Below are 20,215 nucleotides of genomic sequence, written 5' to 3'. Positions count from 1 at the left end.
ACAAAATGATGCCGTTATCTAACGCCGTTATTTTTAATATTCACAACACTGGTCAGTAGTACCTCTGGACAGCACAGAGACAAACAAACTCTTCTCTTTCTTTTTCTGTGTAAAAAGCTATTTTCATGGAAAAGATAGATGTTTACATCATATAAATGCATGCTTATATTAGATATTTAATATATTTTTTTAATTGCGAAACTTAAAAAGAGAGCAAGGGGAGAAGGTAAAGTGAGGTGTAGGAGACTGACGGGGGCCCTGCTGGGCGGAGGAAGTGTAACAGTTGGGGGTGATGGGATGTCAACTGGATAGACACATGCACTGATCGGGCTTGTCACCTCAGCTCCCCTGACACTGGCCCTGAGGTGTCCAGCTCAGTAAGAGTTCTTAAAGATTTTGTAGCCTATTGAAACTTTTGAGCCTTTTTTCTAATATGCAATCATCTGTAGAATCTGTGCAGTCATTTCAGTTGGTTCAAGAGGGAATGTATGCAGACCCTCCCTTCTAAGACAGCATAGCTCTGAAACGCATTGCGGTAGTAAGGATGTTAGTGGTGTACATTGGAGATCAACATTGGTATCATATCCATGCATGTGCTTGTCGTACTGAAGAAAGTCCAAGTAAAAAAAAAACCAACAGAGCAAAAAACAGGCAGGAAAATCCCAAAAGAGTTGAGACAGAGGCAAAACTCACAGAACAAGGACAGTACTACAGGCAGTAGCCAGACCCACTCAACACACTCGGGGTGGAATAGCAGCAATATGTTGCAAAGACGTTTTAATTGAGTTGCAAATAGGGGCGTTTTAACATTTAAATAGCTGTCATGCTTTCTGCATCTGTTCACATCCATATATGTAGTTCCTTTAGGTGTGGTTCAATGTGGTTTGTCTTGTCAATGCTATGTGCTGCACCTGGGTCTTGTTCATTTCAAAGGTACTTATGTGTGTCTGTGTAGAGTTTGTCACTCATCTTTGAGTCTCGCTCTTTGCACATTGTTTTTATGTGTTATATGTTATATGTGTATGCTAAGCGCAAGTGTGCAGCATTGAATGTTGAATAAAAGCGCTATCGAAAGTTTTGGGTGGTTTATAATAGCACTGATACATAGAGGCATACGTATCTATATTTTATTATGAATACTATGAAGATTATAATTATGTACATTTAGCCCATTGTTAAACTAATGATCAAAGTATAAAACACATCAAATTATGATTTGAATTATGAACAGATGTTTCTTGGCGGAATAATTTGCAAAAATAATAAAACCGAAATGTGACATGTTGCAATATGCAGATATCAGAATCTTTTATATCATACTAAATTGTTCTTGGAGTGTGTTTCTTTAACAGAATGACAATAAACAGTGCCAGAGCAGACACAAGTAGATCAGTATCAACCAAATGAAGGTAGGTGCAGACAAAACCAGTGAGGCAAAGTGTCCAACAACTGTGATTAATGATGAAGCTGGAAACATCTTCATGGACAACAAAAAGGATCAGACAAATGAATGAATATATTTGAAAAGAATGACACTGGACGTGTAAATTAAGTAGATGATCTGTATGTAAATGAAGAGATAATACTGCAAACTATAAATAAAATGATTAATAATAATGGTACTAGAATAGATTGAATTCCCATAGTTTATAAGACCCATAGATCCATGGTGGTGAAATAAATTCACAAAATATGTCAAGTACTCCAGGAAGGTGGAAAGTGGCCCTGGGAGTGGAGTCAGTTGATGAGGATTGCCCCCATGTGTAAGGTCATGCTGATCATTCTACTCTGGATTCAGAACAGAATGATGGAAGGTGGGAGGAGCAGCTGTTGGTAATTTTTTCATTGCTTCATAGATTTCAAAAAGGCTTCACCCAGTTTGACATCATGGGCAAGCTGGAAAATGTGGGAGCGTGATGACAGATCAAAGATTTAACAGTGATGTTTTCCGCAAGCAGCCAGCAAAGATAAATTACAGACTATGATAGACCTAGTGACGACCTCCATATCATTGAAAGGAAGATGGAAGGTAAAACTGGGAATGAACATCTATGTGATGTTAAATGCATTGTATGCATGTGAGACCAGATATTAACCTTCCTCTTGTGTTAGTTTTCTGTTATTGTCTTTTACTGATAATGGGTCAGCTTTGACCCGTGAGTCAAATCAGCCATTAGATACCCTAATAACAAATTATTTATCATGCGTTTTTTTTTCTTTCCTCTTGGTTACCTTGTTAGACTTCCTTATCCATGAAAGTATTGGATTTATATGTTTATATATATATATATATATATATATATATATATATATATATATATATATATATATATATATATATGTGTGTGTGTGTGTGTGTGTGTGTGTGTGTGTGTTTATATATATATGTTTATATATATATATATATATATATATATATATATATATGTTTATATATATTTATCTTTCTATTGACAGTATACCAGTGGGGAACCGTCAGGGCCCTCTACGCCCTCTCAGAGGGCCTAAAACATTCTTAAAACATAAATATATATATATATATATATATATATATATATATATATATATATATATATATATAATTTATCCAATTTTATTTTATCTACTTACAGTTTGACAATCGACATCTAAACAATTACAAATATATAAGCAAATAAATTATTCACCCGTGTCTATTCAATCTGTGTTGGAATGTTAGGGGTTAAGTGGAAGCCTGTGAGCCTGTGTCTCCCCCTATCAGGACTGTGATGCCCACTGTTCGTTACAGAGGGCCTGGCAGTTATAATTCAGCGCAATACTAATTTCAAATGACAGCAAAATTGACCAATCTTATCTTCCGTCTTAGTGGGCGGGCTTAACTGTATGATAATTTCAGCTCGCTGTGGCGACACTAGCTGCCGTTAGCGTACCACCGCTAGCTAGTTTCGATTCATTCCTTTGATGTCCTTGTGCGCGTTGTTTACATATTCCTCTCCCGAGGAACACGGAGCTGTGAACCTTATTTTGTTTGGAACCTTATTTTGCTTAAGAAGTTATCTAGTACAGATGTTATTGTTTATTGCGTTTGTAAAGCTGTACTGTCGTCTGTATTTTTAATTTGGTTTTTAATTGCAGTGCCCCCCACTATAACACATCTGTATTATGATCTGTATCAGATTGATCATGTTTTGATATGAGATAGAAGACTGAAAGTCAGAAGACCTGCTAAGAGATAAGCGGGTGACACTGATGATGCTGAGTGGACCGTCTTTCTTTTCAAGGAAGAGCTCTGTATAGGAAATGACTTTGGAAGCTATAACGCTATAACACTATAGCTACAACACTGTAACACTATAGCTATAACACATTAGCTATAATGCTGTAACACTATAGCTATAACACTTTAACAGTATAGCTATAACACTTTAACACTATAGCTATAACATGATAACACTAACACTATAGCACTATAAAACTATAACACTATAGCTATAACACTATAACACTATAGCTATAACATGATAACACTAACACTATAGCACTATAAAACTATAACACTATAGCTATAACACTATAACACTATAGCTATAACACTATAACACTATAGCTATAACACTATAAAAAATTGAGCATGTGTCTATGAGGTTTTATGCAGTTATATTGGAACTTTTAATGGATTCTTTCTCCTTGTACTACTTAAATTACTCTGAATTTCCTATAGCTTTAAAAAATACATTAAATTAAGTAACTGTTTGTGTTCACTATTGTATGTGTTTACATATAGTATAAGTAGTAGAGGTAGTGATTAATGTTCATAGTAGTACAGGCAGTATTATGAGCAACCACAGGTGGGTATCAGGTGGTATTTGAACTTTGCTCTCTTCTCTAAAATGACTCACAGAGCCTCTCTTTTAATGTGTGATGTGATGGTGGGTGTGTGAGTCACCCATGAGTGGTAAGTATATGTCTGCAATTGTGTGTGTGTGTGTGTGTGTGTGTGTGTGTGTGTGTGTGTGTGTGTGTGTGTGTGTGGTGTTGGCTAGAAACGGAAACTATTGAATATGTAACAAAAACTGTATTGACTGGCAACATACAGTAGTTCACATGCCACAATAAATGTACTCTCTCTCTCTCTCTCTCTCTCTCTCTCTCACACACACACACACACACACACACACACACACTGTAATGTTTATTTAACACAGGTATGGTAACTACCTCACTGGCCACTCGTTTCCTTCCAGAGGAAGTAATAAATGTGCCAACTTGAGTTTACTGTGTTGGGCCCACAACTAATTAATGTCTGAAAGAGAGAGGGACAGAGAGAGGGGGGGAGATAGTTGGAGAGGTGCAGTAATTAAAATTAAAGATGTTGAGTACACTGAACTGTAATAGAAAGAAGACAATTGGACAGGAGGCTTTATTTATACATCAGAACACTCCCTTATTTACAACAGATTAATACAAGCAGTGGAGGAGAAGTCAGTTAGAAGGTGATTCAAGTAAAAAGGAGGTAAATTTGTAAACCATGTTCATATCACGTATATGCATGTGCGCAAACTTGGATATGTGTCATGTCAACAATGGACAAATAAACAAAACTCCCAAAAAAAACTGAACTTAACTTCCAGGTTAAACAGGGAGAGCTATACACAAAGATCAAGAGTTTGTTTTAAGTCAAGCTCCTTATCTGTCCTCAGGGAACAATCATATACACTGGGATGGAGTTCGAATAGAAGGACATTCGATGGAGGATGGGTGGAGGTCTTGGGTTTAGTAATTTGTGTTTGATCCCAGAGAGAGAGAGAGCGATCTCTGCTTTTCTGTGTCATCTATGAACCAAGAGGCATTATTTATGAATCATAGAGTTGGTCCGTAGGAATAAAGGGGAGGGAGAGGACAGCAGCTGCTAGCTCTTATCTGCTCAGCATGTTCTGTACTGTATCAGCAGGTGTTTTCAAGAGTTTATTTGCTAATCTATGTATCACTGTATGAAAAGCATTCGAAGTTCCGCCCCTTTTGCTAGTGTGTGTGGTTGTATATGTGTGATTTCTTAATTGCCTCTATTAAAACAGTACTTCACGGGAAAGGACATCATTGTGAATACAATAAAAACACACACACACACACACACGTAATTTTTCAGTCTGCATGTACTGCTGATGAGCAGGTGTGAGTCATTTGTCTCAAATCCTCAGGCCAAATAAACAGGCCATCACCTAAAAAGAATTATATACACTTAAGACCCAGCTGCTCGACAACAGTTCATAAACTCGGTGTGGATGTGTGTGTGTGTGTGTGTGTGTGTGTGTGTGTGTGTGTGTGTGTGTGTGTGTGTGTGTGTGTGTGTATATGTGTGTGTGTGTGTGTATATGTGTGTGTGTATGTGTGTGTGTGTATGTGTGTGTGTATGTGTGTGTGTATGTGTGTGTGTGTATGTGTGTGTGTGTGTGTGTGTGTGTGTGTGTGTGTGTGTGTATGTGTGTGTGTGTGTGTGTGTGTGTGTGTTTCATGCTCTTAAACACACTCCAGGGGGTATGTTTTGTGAGGGTGAGGCCATGACAGTTAGCTGTACATCATTGATTAAAATCTCCAGAGAAATGGGTAGGCCCTTTGATGTTCCCTGATGTGGGTGGGATGGAGTGAGAGAGCAGATCTGGTACTAAGAACATGTTTCAAGAGTAATGACAAAGTTAGAGGGATGAGAAAAAAACAGAAACAGAAAGGCCAAAGAAGCAATACAACAGCAGAGTCCTTGTTGCTAGTCTGTCTTTTGGGTTTGCCGGGGGAAAGAACTAGATTTTTTGCAAATCAGGTGATATGGTGTATATTTGATGCCATTCTGATTGCTTGTTATAATGATGTAATATTAAGAGTCAAGTATGTACACACATGTTCACTCCAATTGGCAAGGGTTACATTTGTTTTTCCAGTGCAAACTTGTGCATCCAATCATCTGTCTGCTATCTACACTGACAGAACTGATCTTGGCTGGTTTGTGTTCCGGTCTGAAAATAAATATGGTCTGGCTTACTTTGCTATTGTACCTCAGCTGTGTGCAGACATAAATCTGGCCACAATCTGGATATAGCAAGTATTCAGGCACCACACACCATGCTTATGTGATTCCTATTAGTCTGACACACACCACTATACATATGTAGAAACACAGTGGAGGACAAGCTGTCTCATAGTGGTCAGGTGCTGTTGGAAAGACCTCCCTTAAAGTCATACATCATGCCTCATCAGAGGTCAGTGACAAGAGTTCCTGGTCAGACATCAGAGCACACCTGTAACTATTGCTAAGATGTGTTCATAAAGCAATGCATGCTTCATACTACATATTATCACGCTCAGACACAAAATCTACAATCTGTAATGGAAAAGCCTGAGCCCATGTGCTGTGTTGGTGAACTCCATTAAAGTACTGAATAGCACCACAGACCCTACAGAAATCTGAATGACGTTTTTAATGGAGATGAATCCACAGAATCATCCCATCAAACAGTGTTTCACCTCTATCGGAACAGGTTCCACTATGCAGACCAATCTAGAGCTTTAAGGGGAATTAAATGGTTGATATTTGATTCATTTTCAGTTTGAATTATTTTGTTTTGGGGGTATATTAGAATAGATTTACATGTTTCAATATTTCAGAAACACATTATTTTTCTGGTAATGTGTCAGAAATTCTATTACAGCTCCTGTGCCCTTAAACTCCGCCTCATGATGCGTCCAATCTTCTCTGCTCAGTTTGATTACTCTTGAACATCGGCCCTACGTCCTGAACATCGGCCAAAGCAGTTCAACCCCTACATGTTCCAGCCCTGTCAGGCAGCCTGTCAAAAATAATGCAAAAGTATTTGTTAGACTTATCAATTTAAAAATCTGAAGTTTAGACTAATTAATTTTCTTTTGTGTTGTTCTTTTTAAGGACAATTAATTTTCAAGCTGTACTTGGTCATATAAATCATTAGTGTCTGAAGGTTTCTAAGCCATTAAAAGTTTGAAATCATAAATCCACCTCCAAATTTGATCATTGAACATTCCACACAATTTTATGTTAGTGAGCCAGCAGCTGAACCATTGTAACATACTAAGATTATTTGTCAAGTTACCATCATTGAGAAAGAGGTCTGCAACTGAGCTACAGCCCTAGAATGTAGTTCCAGTCAACAACACCACATATGAAAAAGCATCAAGCAATTGCTTGATTTACACATTACAAACACACAGATAATAACAAATACAGATTGTTATCCTGAATCTTACATTGGTCCTCACAAAAATGGTATTGCCTCATTCTTCATAGGTAAGAAATGCAAAAATCCCACATGATTTTTGAAAAAGTACTAGGCACACTGTAAAATAATGAATATAAATCACTGACGTCTTTGTGGTAATTCTTTGGCAGTGCTTGCAATGTGAGGTTTCCCCTCACAATGCAGGACACCGCAATGCATGTCATCTTGACATGGCTGCAGAACTCAACAAACTCTTCTCGGCCTCCAGTAGTTGCTGTGTGCAGTGTAAAGGTGTGCAGTGTAAAGGTGTAAAGATGTGTTGTGCTAGCTTGCTGATAGGAAGGCAGTATGGAAATGTATTGTGATTGCATCATCTTGTATTTAAGAAAATGGCTGAAATTTCAATTTCTTTGGGAGAGTTATTCACTATACCACATACTTTGAGCTTTGTAACTGCATAATCAATTACATGTACTACATAATAGAAAATAGAAAAGAATAATGGATGTATTTTAATGAAATATGTCCATTTTACATATAATTTTTAATAAAATAAACAAGACTATATCCAAACGTCTTCAGCACTAAAGAAACTAAAGCAGCTAACGCAAAATAAAATAATGCCAAGGTTCCTACCAATAAAGGTTGAAATGTCTGCACTCAAGTGTCAAGTGCTCATTTTGACCCTGGCATGAAATAGAAGACACACCAAGGAAAGCTTAATTTGCACCCAGTGTCATTTTTCATATATATATGAAAAATATATATACAATATCAATACATACAATGTCTTACAATACAAGTGTGAAGTTGTCACATTGCACACTAGTTGGCAGTCATATTGTCACATTTGAACTGGGGCTTTGCAATTATGTACTGTGGGTAACATTCCAAATGAAGATGTTTAATCCAGAAGTTTAGTCCCTTCAAAATTTGGTCCTAGACTGGTTTTGGTAGTCGAGGTCTGCAAACTGCTGGCAGGCCCCTGTTTTAGTGCCAAGCGGGTGCAGGTGTTCATGGCATTGTGCCGGCCCTGTTAGGGTGCACCTGGGGGGTTCAATGGAAGGGCATCCCGGAGTGAGAAGAGTGTGTAAACAATGGCAGTCCTCTGGGAAGTGGTGTACAATAGATAATGGAATGGCCTACGTTAATCACTCCAGCAGAGAAATTGGAGCCATGTTCACTCTTTCTCTCTTTCTCTCTCCCTCATTCTCTCTTTATATCTCTGTCTCTCTCTTGCATGCATGCCTGCCCACTCTCTCTCTCTCTCTCTCTCTGTCTCTCTCTCTCTCTCTGTCTCTCTCTCTCTGCACAGTTAGGGTTTTGTGCTGTCTAAGAGAAAGCAAAAAGAGAATGATGAAAGCAAGGATGATGAGAAAAGAAAGAGAAAGGTGAAACATTCATGGACATTGACAGTGACAGTAAAATAAAGAGATAGAGATTGTAAGCATGTACGAAATGAGAATGGGATGAAACAGAGCTCTGTTTTCATAGACACAGTGCAAGCACAGAAATAAAGCATAAGACCACAGCATAGGCATATGTAAGTGTGGCTGAAATGGTGGTGCAATTCTAAAAAGAGGCTGGATTAGACTGATTACATAGTCAGCAGGTGTGGTTAGGCATGCCACAGCAGTATTCAATCAGACGAACTCTTTTCATTCTTAGCTGAGTGTGAACCAGCACAGTGCAGTGACAGTTTCATCTTGGCTATGAGCATACATGAACTGCAGCGCCAAAATAAACTGCAGTGCCAGATATATTTTACGTACTTGTCAAAGTGGCCACACCAAAATATATGGCACTTGAAGTCGTATTATTATCATTGTTTACTGTGATAACAATAAAATTATATACAAACTTTTTTAATTATTTAATTTATTTAATTTTCCATGTGTAATAACACACCAACTGTCTGATTCACTTTAATAAACACAATAAGATTGTTGTCCTTATGAAAAATAATAATTAAATCAGTTGTATTTAATAGGAATTTTGGCTATATATTTTTAATGAGGTGATGATCATTGTCAAAATCCCGTTGTAAGAAACTGTAGATATCTTTTGCATTTGATGCTAAGAGCAGGTTCACGTAGGCAGTAGCCCAAGCACCGTTTTAAGCTAAAATGTGTTCAAAACAACCAAAAATACTCAAATGGGGCAATAACAATCCAGCACAGCAAAGCTGAAGGAAGCTAACTGAATAAATAGAAAGGAAAATTGGTGTGGGTAAAGTAGTAGATAGGTAAACCAACTGAGAAAGACTGAGCTGGGGCCCATCAAGAGAAGGGCTCTGTCCACATGTAGTGAACATCAGTGAAACAGCAAGAGACTTTATAGGAATATTCTCTGCAACTTAATTATTACATGCATTAGAAACAGAGAGTAAGAGCTACAGTTACTGATGTGGCAGACATGACTGATCATTTTTTGCTACATATTGTGATTATTACAGATTGTAATTGTTAACATAAAAACTGGTAAATATATTGAGCTATTTTCCCTGTCCAGGATCAAGAACTTAGGCCTAAAGAGAATATTCACACAACTGACATATTACATTTAGTCCAAGTCTTAATTCATGTCCAGTAAGTTAGTCCTTAATGAGACACAAACTGCACTTGACTAGAATTAATTGCATTTTTGTATATCACAAGAATGCTAGATCAATGGTCAATGAATTCACTCAATGAATGCCTTACAGAACAGATACTGAAAACATCTATTCCCTGGTAAAGGGTTGTCTCTACAGTTCCACAAAAAACAACATACACCATTGTCCTGTGATTGGAGTTCGCAAGATTTAAAAGATTTAAAAATCTTACATCTTAAAATCTGAGACTGGTCCAGAAGCACACTAAAAACCCCTGAGACATGTAAAAGTTCTTGCCACACTGCCAGCAAAATTGTGGCTACCATGTCTGTGTCACCTATACGTCACAATATCAGCAATGGTCATGTGGTTAGAAAACTGACTAGCAATCAGGACAGAAGCTGGCTGCAAACTGTGCAACACATGTAATTGTTAACAGAAAACATGGCAGGAATAGATGACTTCCAGTTGAAATGTTCTAACCAAAGTGTTTTAAAGCTGTTGTTAAGACAAACCATAGCTCTTGAGATTTGGAAATGCTTTTCTTATGTTTGTCATAATGTTTTCTGTAAAAAAAAATTTCAAAATAAATGTTATGATATAAAACATGAATTATTTTATTATTAAAACTTGTCAGCAACTGTATTCAAACTGGACTAGCAGGGTATGGGTGTTAAAGACCAAGAAAGGAGGGAGAGAGAGGGCTGGAATGAGAGACATAAACCTGTCTGCAGTTCTGTCTCAATCAGCCACTCCTGGGCTTTCTCACCATATGTCCTCAAATCTGTGAAGAGAAACAACTTTTTTTTTACTTACCCAGCACTACAAACAGAAGTGACATTTGCATTGAGTGTTTTAAATGTCAGACTAACCTTTTGCCTGAGTGAAAACGTTTTATGGCTGTTGGCTTTTACACTGCTTTAATTGTTGCATGCAAATATGTCTTTTAATGTTTTTCGCAGTGGAGCATGATAAAGAGTTTTTGCCTGTACGTCGGCACTACAAAGAATTCCGATTCGACCTGTCCAAGATTCCCGAGGGAGAAGCAGTGACGGCAGCAGAGTTCCGGATCTATAAGGACTTTATCTCGGAGCACTTTGACAATGAGACCTTCCGGATAAGTGTCTATCAAGTGCTGGAAGAACATTTGGACAGGTGGGAGATGCACAAAGAAGATACACACATGACAAGGAACCTGTCATAATGTTAATTTAAAATGTTATCAGTTCATACAACAGCTCAATTCATTTGACCTATGTGATAAATAATTTTTAGAAATCCAATTTAATTTGGCTGTTAGATAACTTTAGAAGGTTACCAACACCAAAATTTGCCACTGAGATATATCTTTCCATTCAACACATTTCTACGGCGTATTGTCAATTCCAGCTCTGCTGTTTGCCTCTCAAAGAGCCGGTTGTGTGCCCACAGACCTTCCCTCAACGACACATTTGGAACCTTCTAGAATATCGGTGTAACTCACACCATGAATCAAGTTTAAAACCATCTAGCTCCCACTCTTTCTCCTAGATCCCTGGTTAAGGGTTGACTCTACAGGCCCACAAGAAACAACACACACCATTGTCCTGTGATTGGAGAAAAAGTAGAGAGAAATGGAAGGATAAGTGGACGAGATATCAGATGAAAGGGAAAGCTTTGAGCCCAGGTGTGTCCATTAGGCAGAGAGAATAGACATGTAACATATGTTCCATAGTACCTTTAACTGTTGTAAATGCCTTTAAACTGGTGACATTTAAAGGTTTCATTGTGTACACTAGTCTCCTTTATCTCTTTTCCCCCCCTTTTCTCTTTTTCTTCGTCTATTATTTCTTAATCTCCCACTTTCTCCCTTCATTTCTATCTTTCTTTCTTTCCTGCTTCTTTCTCTGAATTCCTTTAGTGATTTAGTACAGGGTAGCTTGTTCACTGCGAGACTGACAACCATTTATAAAACCATTATTGTCAATTAAGGAAATGAAGTGTTCCCATGGGCATCACCATCTGGAGCGCTCTCTCTCTCTCTCTCTCTCTCTCTCTCTCTCTCTCTCTCTCTCTCTCTCTCTCTCTCTCTCTCTCTCTCTCTCTCTCTTCTCTCTCTCTCACACACACACACACACACACTCTGTTTCTCTCCCAGTCTTTTTCACATGCTATCATAATTCTCTTTCCTTCCCTTTATACTTTTATTGTCTCATTCCTTCCATCGCCTTATATATTTTTTGCACTAGGCCATTTTACAGTCTTTACCTGGACTTGGCCTACTCTCTGATTGGTGTTTGTGAAATGTTTTTCCTTTACCCACCATATGGTCACTTGTATACTTATAAGTTATATCTTATATCTTTTTGGTTATTGATGGGTATGTATGACAATGTCTATGATTTATATATATATATATATATATATATATATATATATATATATATATATATATATATATATACAGAACTTCCTTTCTATTCTCTGTAGAGTTTATAGCTAGACTTACTGATTGAGAACAGAACAGACAGTGTGGTCGTCATGTTTTCTTTCAACAAGCCCCTGTAATACACTCTCAGATCTGCTTTTGATTGTGCAAACCCCCAAATACACATACATACCCTTTTAGTGCAGCCTTAAGCTAGGAGAAGAGACTTGCTCAATGAGACAGTAATGATTTCCTGACCAGGATCAGTCATTTATATAAACCTGCATTTTTGGTCTTGTGTTCATGTCAGCCACTTATGTAACTTGCAGCAGACTGCAGTTCACATGCCAGCATAAATGCACATTCTGCCCCCCCCCCCCCCCCCCCCTTTCACTCTGCAGGGAGTCGGACCTGTTTCTCCTGGACTCTCGGGTGATTTGGGCAGCAGAAGAAGGCTGGCTTGTGTTTGATATCACAGCCACGAGCAACCACTGGGTCCTGAACCCGGGCCGTAACCTGGGTCTGCAGCTGGCTGTAGAGAGCATGCATGGTCAGTGGGCAACATCTCATTACATCACCGATGACCCCAGTGATCAGAAGAGCAGGTCACATAAAGTTGAATGCACTGTCTAAACACCTCTCAAAGTGTCCATTCTAACCAATAGAATATTGAACCAATAGCATTCATCTGAATGTTAGCTGCAATATGCTAGCAGACGCTACATCTCAAGTTACCATAAAATTGATTGAAATATATATGTCCAGTATGTAATCAAGAATAAAGAAAATCAAATATCAAATATATTTGTATAGCGCAAAAAAAAGAGTTAATAATACAATTTTTCTTTTAATATACCTTTCATGAGTTATTAAAAGTTTTTCCAAAAAACACTTTTAGTGTTTTAACATCAATGAGCATAAGAAATGGTAATCCTACTAGTCACCTAGTAGTTTCAGTTGTTTACTTGCAGATTTATTTTTTAACCTTAAATATATCATATATCTTTAAATGTATATACATTTCTCTCTCTCTCTCTCTCTCTCTCTCTCACTCATACTGTAAATAAATGTAGACTTAAGAGAATTACAAACAATTACAAAAAACATTACTGTGTTTTACTGTGCTATAGAAGGCAAGCTGTGTTCTTTCATGTCATGAAGAAGAAGTCAGGCATGTGGTGACATGTTCTCTGGAAACCAGTCACTATAGACAAAAATCTACATCACTTTATGTCAGTGCTAAAAACAGATAGAATTCTCTCTTCTGTTTGATGCCACACGACAAAAAAAAAAATGTGTACATGCATTTTGTTATGCATTTTGTTAAGATAAAAGTTGTGGAATTTAAGAGAGAATTGGGGAAGAAGAGGGTTTCAATGCATGAGCACTATGTTCCATACACCAAATACATAATTACATAATAGAAAATTAGTTATGGATTAGATCTACCTTTAACGAGTTAGAAATGCATTAAATAAGAGGATCAAAGATTTTCTGCGCAATTGATAATGGTGAACATAAATTTCAAAAAAGTTAAACTTATAAACACACAAGATTTCAGCAGTCATGCTGAGTAATAGTTTCTCCTACGAACAGCAATAATTCCACAAATAGTCTGAACTTTACACCAGTTTTGGGATCATCTATTTCTGCATTTCTCAGATCACATGCTGTTACATGTAATTATAATCATACCTTTCATTGTCCTGCCATTTAGTTCCACTAAACCAAAATTTCATATAATGTGTTTTCCTCTTTGTCTCCCCCTGCAGGTCAGAGTGTGAATCCTCGAGTGGCAGGGCTGATTGGCCGCAGTGGTCCCCAGAGTAAACAACCATTCATGGTAGCTTTCTTCAAAGCCACAGAGGTCCACATTCGTAGCATCCGCTCAGCTCAGGGTGGCAGCAAACAGCGCAACCCAAACCGCTCCAAACCCACCAAGACCCAGGAGGCACTGCGTGTAGCTAACATTGCAGGTTAGATGCAGTTGTGTGTGTGTGTGTGTGTGTGTGTGTGTGTGTGTGTGTGTGTGTGTGTGTGTGTGTGTGTGTGTGTGTGTGCGTTTGCATATGTGTGTGTGTTCTTGAAGGTGTGGATGGTGTGCCTATACTGCGCACTGCTCTGCTCACATGCTGTCACTCTGAATGATGCTGGTCTACACAGTTATCACACCACAGGTTGGGTGGATGTCAGACAACATAGCACACACTCTGTCTTTTTGGCTGTGGTGGAAGGATTCAGAGTGTTTGAAATGGTGAGACATTCCAGGTTTGTTCCAGAAGTGTTTATTTGAAATGGCCCCTAGAGCTGGACGTTGTTTAACTAGGTTTGCTGTACATAGGATATAGAGACACATCTGTAAGTGGGTGCAGAAGGTTCAGTGTTTGTGTACAACTGCTACAACATGGAGATGTCTGACACAGAATGATGTGTTGAGTGTGTGTATGCAGAGAATGAAGACTAGAAACTAGAAAATGGTGACACCAATGTGCTGGGAGTTTTAAAATAAACGCCTTTGTCCGATCTGGGATTGGTATGTTTTAAAGGCTATATTGCCCAGAGAACATGCCAGCTCGTATTTGTCCTTAATAGGGAACATTGTGGTGCTACAGGTTAATGTATAGGTATTTAATTTATAGGCTATGCATGAGGCATTTTAAGTCTGCTCCAGGCATTGTTTTTTAGCTTAGTTTTATATAGTACAGACATCCAGACAGAATATCTGAGGACTATGATTCTAACCTTATAATAGGGCAGAGATATCTCAGCATTTCACTCAGCGGGTGCCTCAGAGTTAAAGTGCAAGCCTAGTAATCTGCTGGTTCAAGTCCCACTGTTGCTAGTTACCACTGCCGGGCTACTGTGACAGTATTAAAATGGGCTTACAGAGCTTTTATTTTAAAAAAATACTTCTTTCAGTCCAGATTCTTTCCTAGTTGTACTAGTGGAATGATGTGTGCAACCAGGAATGATGTATGATTTCATTTAGTGTTGCACTAAGTGCTTAAATGCCAACATTGTCTACACATGTTGGCATTTGGAATCCAGAACAAGTCATGATGTTCTGATTGAATGTGCAGTATTAACTGTGTGTGATTATGTGTCTCATCTCTTTCTCTGTCTCTCTCTAATGTGTGTGTGTGTGTGTGTGTGTGTGTGTGTGTGTGTGTGTGTGTGTGTGTGTGTGTGTGTGTGTTTCAGAGAACAGCAGTGCTGATCAGAAGCAGGCATGTAAAAAACACGAGTTGTACGTGAGCTTCCGAGACCTTGGTTGGCAGGTACAAAACAAAAATCTCAAAATTCCTCAAATCCTGTCTTTTCTTAGCCAGTAAAAGGCCAATGCCACAGGTGTCCTCCAAGTATCAGGTCTAGCGGTGAACAAAATAGGACCAGTTCCTCCACCCCTTTTTGTCCAAACCAATCAGCATGTTCTGATGAGTTACGGGGGCAGTTCTGATAAAATAACATTTAAACCAGATGGTGTCAAACTTAAAGTATAAACAGTTTAAGCTCCTGGGAATTGTACACTGATGCTGCTATATTATTGGTAGCGGAGAATTGGAAGGCATAATGTGTTTGCTCTTCTTCCAACAAGTTTTGGTAAGAGCTTGAGATCTGCCCTTTATCTCTCTGTTTAAAGCTGAGAGTATTTTCTGAGCATGTTTCCATAGCTGCTCAGTTAATGAAACGACTTGTTTATCCCATTAGTCTGCATCGCCTTAAAGTTTAAGGAACATTATTCAAGCTGAGATATGAGAGCTTCATTTCTGTTTATACAAAGATAGCACTGGCACCTGTAGCACATCTCTCTCTCATACTGATTCAAAGTGCATAAACACTGTCACCCAAGCAGATGTGAAATTCTTGGCCACCACCCCTGCCATGGTCTTCTGGAGTTTTGCTGGTTGGGGTCTACATGCTATTGTTGAAGTGGCTATGATGTTGCTAATGACCAATGTAAGGAAGAAAAGCTTTATTGTAGATAAAGATTGGTAATCGTCATTAGTGCTTCAGTATCAAACAATCCAATGTGGGGTGTGTTTACACAGGCAACAGAAATACAGGTTGAACACAAGACTGTGACCAAACGTCTATAAACTTCCTACAAATTGATGTCCGTTTGCTTAACGACAAATGTCAAATGCAGGGGCCTTGCAAGGCACAGTGGGAGGAGAGTCAGAACAATAACAGGGAAACCTAAACCAAAAACACCCCCAGTCATGTGTTGTTAACAAATTGTAGGCAGGAATGTATGTGACTGTGCAAACATTTTGTATAAGTATTCAGATATCCAACCTCCACTTCAGCAGTCTTAATGAAGCCTGTTGTTTTGGTCACAATCCTAATATTTAGCCACATTGGGTTTACCTTGAAGTGCATTGCCAATGAGGGAAAACCATGTGGTGGTGCACTGACTCAGTACCATGCAATAATCTATGATCTAATCTCTGTTTTTATTAATGTCTCTCAAAGACATAACAGAAATGTGGTTCAAAACATTTCATGAAACTGGCCTGGCCCTTTAAATTATGCGGTAAAATGCCCGTCTGGCACCAACAACTATGCCACGTTCAAAGTCACTTAAATCACCTTTCTTCCCCATTCTGATGCTCGGTTTGAACTGCAGCAGATCGTCTTGGTCATGTGTACATTCCTAAATGCATCAATTTGCTGCCATGATTGGCTGATTCAACATTTGTGTTAATGAGCAGGACAGGTGTATCTAATAAAGTGGCCTGTGGGTGTGTATTAGAAGAGGCTTTACTGCTTTTTTTTTTTTGACAAATTTTAGATTTGACTGTTAAATATTTAAAATAGTAAAAAGCAATAATTTAGTAATTAGATAAATACACACACACACACAGACAGACACACATACACACACACAAAATTTTGCACCCAAATGAACCCTAGTTGATGTTTTACTGGACTGGACACTACTAAGTCTGGCTATGTGCCCCTCCCCCTCCCCACCCACCTCTCTCTCTCTCTATCTCTCTCTCTCTCTCTCTCTCTCTCTCTCAGGACTGGATCATTGCTCCAGAAGGATATGCAGCATATTACTGTATGGGAGAGTGTGCCTTTCCTCTCAATTCTTACATGAATGCAACAAACCACGCCATTGTGCAGACACTGGTACCTCAGACCTTTTATTTTGCATGAATTAGACTGGCATATCACTAACATTACTACTTTTTAATAGAATCTGTTCCATTTCTGTATCGGTACAGTAATTTTAATACAAAATAACTATTCTTAAAATCATAAGCAACTGACTTTATAATGAAAAATAAAGTCCATGAAATATGTGATATTGGTCTCTGAACTTTCGCCTTCTCCAATTTCTCAGGTTCACTTCATTAACCCGGAAACAGTGCCCAAGCCGTGCTGTGCCCCCACACAACTCCATGCCATCTCTGTACTGTACTTTGATGACAGCTCCAATGTCATTCTAAAGAAATATCGCAACATGGTGGTTAGAGCCTGTGGTTGCCATTAGACTCCAAACTTTCTCTTTCTCTCTCTGTTTCTCTCTCTGTCCCTCTCTCGTGCTCTTTCTTCCTCTGTCTCTCTCCCTCTCTATGTCTCTGTCTCTCCCTCTCTCTCGCTCTCTCTCTCTCTCTCTCTCTCTCTCTCTCTCTCTCTCTCTCACACACACACACACACATACACACACCTATCAACACACATACATACATACATACATACAAGAACACAAATATATGCATAAACACATTAACAATCACTAACACATTTACAGACACAGGCATGCCTTCATGTACACATGAGTGTCCAGAAGAAGACTGGTGATAAATGGCCCTCTCTGGATTTGTTTCTTATCAGTTCATAAGATGGATGAAGCTCATTTTTTACTTTCGGTATTTTTGATCTGAACGTAGTTAAGACATAATTGGAGCTCATGGTTACATTAGAAATTTCAGGAATGATGGAACAGATGTTTGTAATATTGAAGTAAAATGCTCAAACACAAATGCACACTATGAAATCATGTGCACATGTGCACTCTCTCTCTCTTTCTCTCTGTCTGACATACACAGACACACACACACACACACAAACAGACACACATACACTTATGTTCCTTGTGCTTTCTACTGTGTAAATAGTTTTTCAATGAAAGAAACAAAAGTGTATTTATTTTCCAAGTCTCTGAACATGGAGTCAAAACACAAGTCTGCTCTCCAAGTCTGTTCTTTTTCTTTATTATCCTGATAAACACACATAGTGAAGAAGGAGTAGTTACATGCACTCAAAAAGAGATCAACTTCAGTGATGGAGACTTTGTATTCAGGGGTTTTAGGAAGTGTGCAGCATAAAGCATCATGTGTTCTCTTCATCCTTTCTTTTAAATAGTTTTGAAGCACACTTGATGAGAGGGTTTAAGGCCAAACCCTTAGCTCCATGCCTTTATTCAATGTCTTTGTTAGCCATTTTTATATTTTTTATAGAAATACTAAATAAAGCTCCATCTAAAAATCACATTTTGGAGGTAAGAAAAGGCTTAATTTATAATGGAATTCTATTTTGAAAGTGCAATATGTGGAAGAAAATGGAAGAGAAATGTAAATAAAACATTTTTAAAGGATTCTCTTAGTATAAACCTGAACAGGAAAACTGCTTATGGTTCAGAACACCTGGATATCCAAACAACTAGTCATAATTGTTTCAGTTATTATTTCTTTGTTTATAAGTGTGGTTATAGTTTTATAATCTGTCATCAGTGCTGTCCGAGATGTGACTCTGTAGAAGACTTTGGGAAATTCAAAAGTATTTTTGTTAGACATGTAGCACACTTTTTCAGGTATGTCAAGTATTTAATTTCCAATTAAAAAATTTATACACACGCTTTGCACCAAGAACGTACTGGAATCAGCAGCCAAGTTTTTAATTTGGTCGGTGCATCAACCATTTCAAATGTATAAGGACCTCATATAGTCTGTAATTACATCTTGAGTACATTTCAAATACAACAATAAATGGCACAGAAGCAGGGAATTATCACACTGTTCATGTAAATGTTTGTGTGTTAGATCAAGGCAAGCATGAAAATGCAGGACCAGATTTAGAGAGCTCCTTTAGAAAGGATGGTAGGAATAGGTTTGCTCCAAGTATAAAACAAACAAACAAGGATTAATTTTAAACAAATATATAAACCACGATATTACTGTAACAAAGGTTAGTTTAAAATTTGCAGAATGGAAGAAAGAGAGGACAGACGAAGAGAAAAAATTAGCATGTGGTTTATGTTTACTTAAACACCTTTCCTGACATTCCATTATATCAGAGATAACGGCCATTCTAGAGATAACATTTTCCTTTCTTCTGAAAGGCAGTATTTATTGAGAGCATGTGGACAGGGGGACTGTGCTGAGCTCCCAGAGTGTTTTACTGAAGTCCTACACCAATAAAATGGACAAAATAAACAGAGGCTGCCCGCTCGTTTATCACCCTGCTGAAGTTGTCCTGATCCGACTGTTCCCTTCCTGACCCGTTTGCTGTGCATGGCGTCAGAAAAGATGCCACACAACAGCACTGTCTTTCCTCCCAGTATCTCTCTCACACGTCCAGTCCTGCAATGCCTCTCCTTCAAACCACAGAAAGACAGAAGAACAAAGTTAGAAAACAAAACCAGATGAAACATTCTATCGACTGTATCTATGTTCCTGTGAACTTTGCCAGTTTACACGTATTGCTTGCTGGTCCTGCGGTATGGAGCCTCCTGACAGGCTCTGACAGACAGTCCTTCCTTCATCCCGACACACTTCCCACGTACTGCTGCTAAGTACTATTTTATTGTACTTTTCCTGAACACTGTTGCTGTAATATTTTACCGCAATGAGGCTTTTCTGCATGTTTATGGGAGGGATCCCAAAACCCAAATGTATGTGGCAAAAGAGAGCAATGACTTGTTGCATGATCAGAGCATGTGTGAAGGTGAGGGAGTAAGATGGAGAGGGATGGGAGAATAGA

The 20,215-nt window shown here is 38.3% G+C and overlaps 1 protein-coding gene across 1 annotated transcript in view; it reads left to right on the top strand.

Moving 5' to 3' along the window:
• Positions 1-19,626, top strand: part of bmp7b (bone morphogenetic protein 7b) — a 29,032-nt gene extending 9,406 nt beyond the window's left edge. The window contains exons 2-7 of the mRNA XM_076984249.1: positions 10,779-10,971; positions 12,625-12,773; positions 13,996-14,199; positions 15,425-15,501; positions 17,249-17,359; positions 17,574-19,626. Of these exons, the coding sequence (XP_076840364.1) occupies positions 10,779-10,971; positions 12,625-12,773; positions 13,996-14,199; positions 15,425-15,501; positions 17,249-17,359; positions 17,574-17,723 (884 nt within the window). The 3' untranslated portion in view covers positions 17,724-19,626. The remainder of the gene's footprint in view (positions 1-10,778; positions 10,972-12,624; positions 12,774-13,995; positions 14,200-15,424; positions 15,502-17,248; positions 17,360-17,573) is intronic.
• The last annotated feature ends 589 nt before the right edge of the window (positions 19,627-20,215 follow it).

The sequence above is a fragment of the Brachyhypopomus gauderio genome, chromosome 21 (assembly GCF_052324685.1).
Source record: "Brachyhypopomus gauderio isolate BG-103 chromosome 21, BGAUD_0.2, whole genome shotgun sequence".
NCBI lineage: Eukaryota > Metazoa > Chordata > Actinopteri > Gymnotiformes > Hypopomidae > Brachyhypopomus > Brachyhypopomus gauderio.
The sequence above is the reverse complement of the archived record's forward strand: the minus strand, read 5'-3'. Positions and strand labels throughout refer to the sequence as shown.